At 37.6% G+C, this 10,306-nt stretch overlaps 2 protein-coding genes across 9 annotated transcripts in view; one reads left to right on the top strand and one right to left on the bottom strand.

Annotated features, from left to right (window-relative positions):
- Window positions 1-732: 732 nt before the first annotated feature.
- NFE2L3 (NFE2 like bZIP transcription factor 3) lies at window positions 733-2,452 on the top strand (the record flags this gene model as incomplete). The annotated part of the gene is given in 12 exon segments (XM_080364198.1): window positions 733-783; window positions 1,351-1,483; window positions 1,486-1,730; window positions 1,732-1,791; window positions 1,795-1,827; window positions 1,831-1,944; window positions 1,948-1,998; window positions 2,002-2,154; window positions 2,160-2,280; window positions 2,283-2,311; window positions 2,317-2,333; window positions 2,335-2,452. Coding segments are annotated over 12 exon segments (1,125 nt in total).
- A 5,171-nt stretch (window positions 2,453-7,623) lies between these two features.
- Window positions 7,624-10,306, bottom strand: part of HNRNPA2B1 (heterogeneous nuclear ribonucleoprotein A2/B1) — a 16,881-nt gene continuing 14,198 nt past the window's right edge. For 6 of the 8 annotated variants that reach the window (XR_013921869.1, XR_013921870.1, XR_013921871.1 and 3 more), the window contains 2 exons: window positions 10,025-10,155; window positions 7,624-9,223 (listed from right to left, as the gene is read on the bottom strand). The gene's annotated coding sequence lies outside the window, so the exon portion shown is untranslated. The other 2 variants (XR_013921875.1, XM_080340282.1) reach the window with 2 other exon arrangements.

Genomic DNA, 10,306 nt, shown 5'->3' with positions numbered 1-10,306 from the left:
TATTAACGCACTGCCATCTTGTGACAACCTATCTGTTGAAAATGGATTGCTTGTTTTTTCCAGGCACCACGTCTTTACAGCATGTGGGATTTTTTGACAGTTAACTTCCTAAAAATATTATTTTCAAGGGCTTAATTGAAAATACCAGCCCTATCTCTCAGAGTACAGGTAGTCTTGTACATGGTAACTTCCTAGGAGAAATAAGGCAAGACTTTCTTCTGTTACCTGACCTCCCAGCAAGTATAGTAAAGAACTCAGGACCTTCTAGTCTTTATGGTACATCCTTCCTTCCCTGTGGAAAGTGCTTTTCAGGTTGTTTGTTCAATGAAGTGCAGTCAGAAAAGTCCTTGCCTGCACCACAGTAGGGATGCTCAGCTATAGAGGAACCATATCATATGCTTACTTGATGCATTTATATTCTCACTTTTTTTGTATCCATGTATTTTATTGACTACCGTACTTGTCAGCAAGTGCTCTGACACAATCTTGGTCAGTGGCTTTGTACCCAGCAATGATACCCCATATAAGGTGGGCCTCAATGCTGCTGCAGTACCTACCATTTGGACTTCAGGGCTGAGGGGTCATACAACAGTGGAAAAACGGAGTAGTAACTTAGAGTTGAATGACATCCACAGAAAGTGTGATTTGGGGAGGGATTTTTCCTGCAAACAGAGTAGTAAAGGAGTTGAAATGTGAACACAATAGACCTTGGTTAAGAAGGAGCTAAGCCAAATGTGGCAGCTCACAGCCTCAAAAGCTTTCATAACCTGTGAAAGAAAAGCGGTGAGATCTTAAAGTTCCTGTCCTCCTCCCCTCTTTTCTTACACCACTGTTCTCACCAGTCAAGTCCTGCAGGTGAGCTATGTATCTTCTTCATAAGGTTAATTTTCCAACAACTTAGCACTTTGAACCAGCTCACCCTGTGACCGGATGATCAATACCGCTACCAGGGAAGGCTCAGAACCACTTTTCTTAGGACCTTTTCTTAGACCAGATCAGATGTACCATACAGGCTATAGTTTGATGGACACTTAGCAACAGTCCCATTTCCACCTCTTGATGCTCATCAGTCCCACACTGTCCTTCACGAGTCCTCCTCCTCCTCTCATCCCTCACCCACTTTTCCTCTGCACCCTTCCTGCTTCCTCTTGCCATATGTCAGCACAGGTTGTGCTTTGTACAAGTGGAAAACAGTATTCAGGGTAGCTACAAGAGTTTAACATACAACATTTTTAATAGATTCAAATATCAGAACATTAGAAAATAAACTGATCAAGACTGTGCAGGTGAGGAATGTAGAGGCATTCATTGTATAAAAGATCCTTTCCCCCACTCCCCATCATCTTTTAGGTGAGCTTACTGGAAGATACAGAAGTTGCTACTTCTAGTAGAAGCGGAGATCCATCACTATCACACAATATACATTTCTCCCAGACACTTTGCCACTGTTTCAGTCCTCGTGATGCCACGCTACTAAGAACAGACTGCCTCTCTCAAACAGACATTTACACAGGCAAGAGTATTTTCCTCAGTCAAGTTTTAACAGCACAAATCCAGAATCACTACTTCATGAGTCAAATTTGACAGGGCCACTTTCAGCTGCCAGCATTAGAAACCAAACAGCCCACAATGAAAATTTTGATGAAATTAAACTCATGTCTTTGGAGGAAGGTTTTGATCCTATGGAAGTTTCTCAGCTCTTTGAAGAACCTGGCTCAGATTCAGGACTGCCTTTTGAATTCAAGTCACAGCACCACCTCTTTCTTAATCTGCAGTGAAGGTGCTGTTGGGTAAAGCAGTGATGCTAAATCTGTTTCTTCACATGGCTGAGGAGCTGTTGGTAGCCATTGCCAAGAACATGGCAAATATGGTCATGTGGAATATCTAGGTGATTCAGAGTGTTGTAGAGAAGCCACACTTCAGCAGTTTCTTCATAACCACACTTAAAATCAGCTGCCAAGTCAAGCAGCATCTACTCTGGAGCATCATCAGCAGATGTAGATGCAGAAACCAAATGAAGTAACAAATAGGTGCCATACTTGTACTGATACAAACCTTAGCAGTGACAAATGTCATGCAAAAAATCTGAGAACACCATTTTTAGTCAATGAAATTGTGAGCATGCCTGTCAACTCATTCAATACCATGCTAGCATCTGAGGAAAAAACAAAGTTGCTGCCCAAAATTGTTGTAAACGCAAACTAAATGCAATTCTTAACTTGGAATCTTCAAATGCAAAAGGAGAGCCTTCAAAGGAGCACTCTCAGTGTAGCAAATCATCTGGATGAAGGAAAAGTTAAACAACTTGTACTGTGAATTTTCAGTAGATTGATGGCCTGTTAACCTGTACCAATATGTCATTCATTGCAGTAGTGATGGCAGTATTTTCATAATGCTCAAACACTTGGTCAAATCAGAACAGAAACAAGGTAAAGGGCAGAAGCAAAAATAATCACTTAGGTTTTATTACTCCTGAGAGAACAAGGATATCTGCATGAAGACTGGAGGTCAGCGACTACAGTAGTACAAGCAGAAGAGATACTAGAGAAGGAAGTCTGTGTTCAAGGGTCTGACAAACCCAGCAGATTATCTATTAGAAAGTCTACCTGAATGAGCAAATCTGTTTACCTTTAATTAGAATTAAAGGAGCTAGGCCATCAGTGTAAGCAGAATCAGAAATACTGCATTTATAGGCCTACGTAAAACTACGAATTTAGTTTTAGGTGATGGGGGGCAGGGACACCAGGTCAGTAGGGGAAAAAATAAACAGCGTGCTTTAGATCAAAGCTACAGATGAAAGAACAAAAAACAGTTCAGTCCCAAGTACTTGATTCTTCATATACAAAATGATCATATTTTTTTTAGCACTGAAAGAAAAATTGTAGCTCACGTTCATCTTCACCTTAAATTCAGCGTGAATTTATGTTCCTAAGAGATATACCGTGCTTCGCATTTGTTCAGAAGTGTTCTACTTTTCCTACTTTTCCTTTGAGGAGAGAGGCCCAGGAGGCTATTGCGTTTTTTGCATTACTTTCGCCATCATAGGTCTAAGCAAACATAATGTGCAATTTCACAACTCATATGGTCAATATTATCTTACCTTCATTCTCTGCAACTGAATCATTCTCAAGTGAGTGATGGTGAATGACTTCCTACTGCTTCCCAGTCTGTGATATATTTACTTTTGTGACCTTCCTTCACCCTCCCATTTGGATACTTCCCTCAACAAGTATGAAAGTGTTTCATTTTAGCTTTTAAAAATGAATATTTCATAAGTATCTTCAACTTTGTAGATTTTTTTTTTCTCCCCAAGACTTTAAAGCAAATGACATAGCACTAAATTACTATTTATCTATACTTCTGATAAATGAGGTTACACTCTAGTAGTGGCTTTGACTAAGAACTTTTGGGTTTGATATTTATTTATTTGTGCCATTAAAAAGAAAACATTTTCTTCACCTACATGCTGCTTCACTACAGCTTATTCTTTTCTATTTAATAACTTGAAAAGAATCTGCAAAAAAGATGGCCTAAAAGAGAAATAAGAATGTAATATGGTTAAGAGGCCCACTAGTTTGTAAGGTATTAAAATCATTACAAATATGAGCAAGTAGATAGCAATAAATACTTTTTACATCTTTTATAAACAAAACCCATGCAACTGGTATACATTAAAAAAAAAATCTCATTGGTCATGGCACGATTACAATGTAGCAACTTTATGGTTACATGTTTTAAAAAAAGAGCCCTCGCACCAAACACATGAAAACTATGCAATAAAATTTAAATGCCATTTCAAGATACAAACTGTGCCATTAGTAGGTAAATGATGTTATTTGTTTGCACCTGTGTTTACTGGTAGCATCAAACAGTATTTTCTAAAATAGAAGCACTGCCTCAGAGTGCAAAATGCGCTGAGTTATTGATATTATTGATATTGAAACCAGCCATTTCAAACAATTTGCTCTGCATATTTAAAAAAATATTTTAATGTGTGCATCTGTTCCTTCACTTACCAGTTTCAACACAGCCTCTAATTGCTAAATTCATAGCAGAAACTTTCCTTAATGAAGCCCTGGAAGTCACTGCTATTAGTTAAGCTTCACTGGAAGGCATATTTATCCTAACTGGTATTCACAAGGAATTCATTTCATTGCTAGTTTATGAATTTCAACCAAAACATACAACAGGTAACTACATATATATGATGAATTGTGAACTGTTCTTCTGGCTCTGGGAAAAAACCAAACCAAACCAAACCAAAAAATCAGTACATTTGAGGCAGCATGAATGTAATCTTCTAATTAAATCACATCATCATTTTAAAGTCTATGCATGTAGCTTTTGTAGGACCAGGGCTTTAGGTCTACTTCATGGCCCCTGTGCACAAATTCTGATAAAGTCCATAACTGGTAAAACCAGAAACCCAAGTGTTTATGTTTTAGGGCTTCACAAGTTTCTACAGTCCTATGAGGGAAGGGTAGGAAGAGGAAATAAAAAGAGGTGAACCCTCTGTGTTTCTTCTTTGGCAGCAGAAGGAGTGCCCAGAACTCATCTGGGTGATGGTTACATGGTTAAATTCTGACACATGCTGAAAATAAGCAAGCTGGAACTCTTTGAGAGAGCAATCTCAAGGGAAAGCAGCATACTACAGCTGAGTCCTATGAAATGAAAATATCAGCCCCAAGCCCATCTAGTTCTTTTAGCTATAAATCTGAAGACCAGAAATAATGAACTTCCATCAGCTACTTCTACTCCCATTATTGTTCTAAAACTGTATTTAAGAAGCTTATTTATGAAAATCAACTTCTGAGAACTCAAGTAACAGCTATACCCCTACAAAATCACTCAGGTGAATTATTAATTTGGGGGGGACTGAGTTATGACAGTGTTGACACAGACACTGAGCACCAGGTCTGGGTGTCCTAAATGATCTTCTCAAACCTTTAGCTACCTACCCACAGGAAAGATAACTGTAGGCAGACTTCAGAACCATGTCTCTTTTTTATTTTTTCTTCAATTTTAATAGACTGCCATTCCACTCTACCTAAAAACTGTTAATATGTAATGGCCTTGGACTGTCTCTTCGACCTATATACAAAAAGGAGACATTGTACAGCAGTGGAGGAGCTATTAATGAAGAGTATGGTTAAGAAAACTTACCATTGAAATGGCTGTAAAAGGCAGAGACTCCCTCACTGAAGCCTATCTTGATTCTGTTACAGATTCTAACTTTCAAGAAACCAAAATCCCAAGTGTAGAAACCAGGAACTACGCCATGTAAAAAGACAGGATGTGGTATCAGACTTAGTCTAGAGCCAGATGTCTTGTAAAAAGCTATTAGGGCTGCATTCTACCTTACTAAATACCAACATGGAGAAAAATATCTCTCTGAAGTACAAACTAAAATACTTTAAAAAGACTTGTTATACTGCTAGAAAGTTGCAAAGCTGAGGATGATTTAGCTGTTGATACAGAGAGAAAAAACCACAAATACCAAAGTGGGAGTTCTCATTAAAATACTGTTCCCATGGTAAAGCCTTTAAGTAGTTCACATTTGAGTGGTAAACCCTGTTTCTGTTGCACTAATGAAGAGATTAGAAAAGGTCAGACTGAGGAAAGTACAGAGGATAAACAGTGGGTGGTGAGGAAATTGCAAAGCATACCGACTGCCTGTCCCATTATCACTGGTAGTGACACACACAGACACTATGAGCAGCATTAGCCACTGGCTCCTCTCAGACCTGAACCTCTTCTAGAGTATTCATCGGACTTTATTAGAACACAACACCCTAAGCATTGTTTATGAAACGTAAGGCTGCACACTGACATACAGGCACACTGCCAAATAAACACCACCCCCTACCCCCAAAGAGTCATGGCATACTACGGTAACATACACATTGAATGATCACTAACAGCACTGCACTCATGTGCAGCTTCAGCTTCGTGTTTGGTTTTATTCAACACTTTGCTTTTCACAGAAACTACATTTTACAAGCTACAACTGTTCCTGCTCAAGAGCTTACAATCTAGTTTTAGATGGGGTAAACCACAGTAACAAACTTCAAAGAAGAAACAAAGGACAAAGTAACTTCATTATTGGTTTGTCAGTTTTAACAGCTCTGTATTTGTCCCTATATGCACACTACATTCAGATCTTTTGGCAGCCCCAAGTATGGCTTTAACGAGAATCTTGAGAACAGAGTAGGTAGAGGCCTATAAATGACGCAACACTCAGCACCAGGTTCTAGTGAAAATTTATTATTTACTAAATAAACCAAATGGAGATGACACATGTAACCATTACTGTAGCGTACCTCATAAAAGCACTGCAACTTGTTACCTGCTACACAGCTACTAGAACTCCAGTAAATGCCATTAGCCATTGATTTTTATTACAAGTATGCCCAAAAACAGACTACAAAAGAGACCAAAGGAGCAGCAAAGGATGGGCTGTGGAAAGTCCCACACTGGGGAGAACTCTACAGGAACAGCATTTTTCTAGGACTCACCCACAAAATCACCCTGTTCATAGAGTGAAGCAGCACGGGAGGTCATAGAAGTTTGTAAACTACACAGTCCCCAAACACTGTTGACCTAGTAGGTTCACAGCATCTTTGGGGCAAGTCAAACACCCATTTAAAGATCAACAATTTATTTTTACTGTTGATAAATAAACCCATTCTTGCTGACATTAACTGGAGTAACTTCTGCTGCAATGCAAATCAATGCTAGCTGCAAAGCAAGAGTACAACTGTTAAGAGAGACGGTATGACTTCTGGCAAAATGGATCAACATTACGCAGGAACACCCCTTCCATGTTACACTCCTGTGCATTCCTACCAGTACCACTGCACCAAAGAGGAAAGAACCTAGCATCTCTCAGGAGAAAAAAAAAATTGACAGCACTACTACAGGATTCTGCTTCCATCATGTGCTCAGCTTTGAAAACAAATTGGAACACTGAGACTATAGGGAACATCTTGCTTCAGTGTCTTCTCAGCACATCATCATCCTCTTTCACAAATATGGTCAAGTTGCCAAAACAAACTCAGCTGACATCTTAAAATTCGTATCTGTTTTCTGGGATTTTTTTCTTCCCCAGAAATATGACTTCAACCCCAAGATCTTATGTACATTTATAATAAAACCTGAAAGAATGCAGTCTTCCCCACATAGGACAAAGTTCAATTCCTGCTAATTTTGCAATCATAAGAGCAATTTCTCACATTTTCCTGAACGCTTCTTAGCACTGGAAGTACACGTAATAGAAGTGAATAAAATCCACCTTTAATGTAATAGAACACGAAGTCTGAGTAGTCAGAACCCTATTATTGACCTATTTTCACCACCTTTTTATAAAATGCAAGTCATACACTGTGGGTTATTTTTTTCTCCCATACCAGTTACCAGTAGGTTGTCTTTCACATTCTTCCCTGTTTGCTGGGAGCAAGCTGGGCTTAGTACCAACAACCTGATCCTGAGTTCCTAATACACGGAAACATGCTTACCAGCAATGTTACCCTTACTTCAAAAACAAAGTCTGCAGAGCAACATAAACCAACCTTCTTAGAAATTAGAGGACAAGTATACGTTCTCTACAAATTGAGGACCAGTAACTGACCACACACACGCTGTTGGTTTTTATTCAAAGTTGCTAACTTTCAGTATCAGGTTGACTCAAAATAGTGACTTCTCTTACTGAATTAATCAGTAAATGTTGTGATTGTCAGTTGTTTTAAGAATATGCCAAGAAAGGTCATGGAAGTTCAACAGCAAGACAACAGGAAACTTACTCAAATACTCAAAACTTTAAGACTTTAAATATCCAATAACTTAGTTTTTACATACTGCTGGCCTCTATACACACCCTTCCCCCATGATGAGCAGATCAAAATTAAAATATCCTTATTATGGAAAATACACTTAAATAAATTTAAAGCCTTGTTGCAAAACTACTGAAAGAGTATAAGTATCTCAAACAGAAAGAGAAAATTACTCCTCATTGAAGTGAGGCTTTTTTATATCATATGAATGTAGTCTTGGCAACTGCAAAGAAAAACATCCATTAACTAAATCTCTAAGTTCCAGGAAAAACAGCAAATTCCTTATCAACTGGTCAACTCATTCTGTTGGAAAGAGGAAAGTAAAGCAGATTTTGTGCGTCTTCATTTTCTGCTTCCGTTGCAGCCCACCGGTTACCTATGCAAATATTTCAAAGTTGAACTTAAGAAACACAGGAAAAAAACCGTATGTGAATCCTTAAATAATATTTTTGAATATAAAGAAGGTTAAATACATTTGAACAGTACAGACTGAAGATACGTTCCCTCAAATACATTCCCCACTGAAGCTTTGCCAAGCTCACACTTGCAGGTTTGTTTTTTGTGGGTGTTGTTTCCCCACCCCCAAAGATTATGCTATCAGTAATACAGTTCTGGTACAGCAGGAACTCTATAATTTCATTCAGTCTTTCTTTCTTGATGCTAAAAGCTCTTTACTGGTGAAAAGGATAAAGCTATTGTCCTATCATATTTTGACAGTCTGTCTTAAATGCTAGTTTAATTAACAGGAAAGGAGATATTTTTATAAAGTGATATAAAACACAGCCAAAAAGCTATTTTAAAGCAATTGTGTCCAACAGCAAAGACATCAGCATTTTGAACTTGTAGCACTGTTTCTCCCAGCAGAGAACAGATGCCTACAGTCAGAGATACAAGTTCTGTGAATACACTTGCCAAGTTGACTTTGTTTTAAATCCACCTCAAAATGGAACGTTTCAAATCATGAAAGGGTCTAAAAGCTGCACATAAACATTATTTAATGTTAGACACACACTAGGTTTTATTTTATTAAGCATTACACTAGAACTACGTTGGTATAAAAAATACTTTATTTTAAAGCTATGAAAGTTATAAAAATATGTAGTTAAACTTTCTACTCACAGAGTGTTCGCTATTTTAACATTAGTGATTTGTTTCTCCTAACGAATCTGAATTTTATTCGAAAGGTTTACAAGACATTATTACTATAATTTTAAAAACCCAGAATTACAGGGAGCTGTACTAATTCTGATGTTTTATCAGTATTCATTTAACCTCTAGATTTTTAATGAAGGCAGCAAAAACAACTATTTTCTGATGATACAGAATTTCTTATTTCTTGAAGCGTTTCTGTGGTTGACCACTTCTTCATTAGTTACCTGCAGCATGGCACCTTCCTGCCAAAGAAAAAAAAAGTGTATCTGAAGATGTTTATCACATATGTCTAAACCAAATTACCAATAGGGGAACTTCAGCCATTTTTTTTAAAAAAGTATAAGCAGTTCACTGGTGTGTCTAACACAAAAAGGAACAGGATTTTTTTCAGCTGAGTCCACGCTCTTAAGTGGGTAGCCTTTTAAAGGCAATGAAACTTTGAAATCAGGGCTTTTTTGGTGGGTTGTTTTTTTTTCTTTAAAAAACAGATCTAGAAGAGTATGCCACCCTTACTCTGAAAAACTCATTACTTGATGAATTTTCATTAATTTGAGGTGCAAAAATTGAATGCAGTGAGAGTAAGGCTGACTTAATTTGGCACTAAGGTTTATTAGCTGCAAGAACTATAAAAAATGGTGGAAACCTCAACATTCTAGCCAAATTCCAATTTACATAATTGCATTATACACTTATGAAATACCACCTGCAGTTTCATTTGAAGTTTTCACTTCCCTTCCTAAAGAACTGCTTATGCAGTTAAAGAATGGACGACACATTCCTTCACAGAGGCAGATGTATTCTGTGGTGCAATTTTTTCCTTACACGTAAACAGTCTACAGTTACTTGGGAACCTTCAGGATGAAACACGTTATATAAAATAGATTACAGTAGAAAAGACACATAACATAGTTCATTTTCAACAGCACACAACTACCTTCATTGCATTACCTTGCAACCACCATAATGCATAGACTCCCAAGAAAAAATAAAATGTTGCAGGATGCAAAAATAAAGTTGTATGATTTAATTAACTTGTGACCTACCATTTTAACTACCAACACCAAGGATGGAACCCTTGCAAAGCTTTACTAATGGACACTTGCAGGTCTCATTTGTTCAACTGTAGCAGTGTACAGTGGCAGCAGTCTATGCTTGTCCAGGGTTCATATCATAGCTAGATTCCAGTAGGAAAAAAATATGTTAAGTAGCTGAAATTAACAAAAATGTGTTTGTAAAAAATTTAATAATACAAGAAAACAGGATTCACAATTTTTTTTTTCAATTGGTAAATGTTACTCAATCCATTGCTATGTTAAACTACATAA

The sequence above is a fragment of the Nesoenas mayeri genome (genome assembly GCF_963082525.1).
Source record: "Nesoenas mayeri genome assembly, chromosome: 2".
Taxonomy (NCBI): Eukaryota; Metazoa; Chordata; class Aves; order Columbiformes; family Columbidae; genus Nesoenas; species Nesoenas mayeri.
This window is presented reverse-complemented; position numbering and strand designations above follow the sequence as displayed.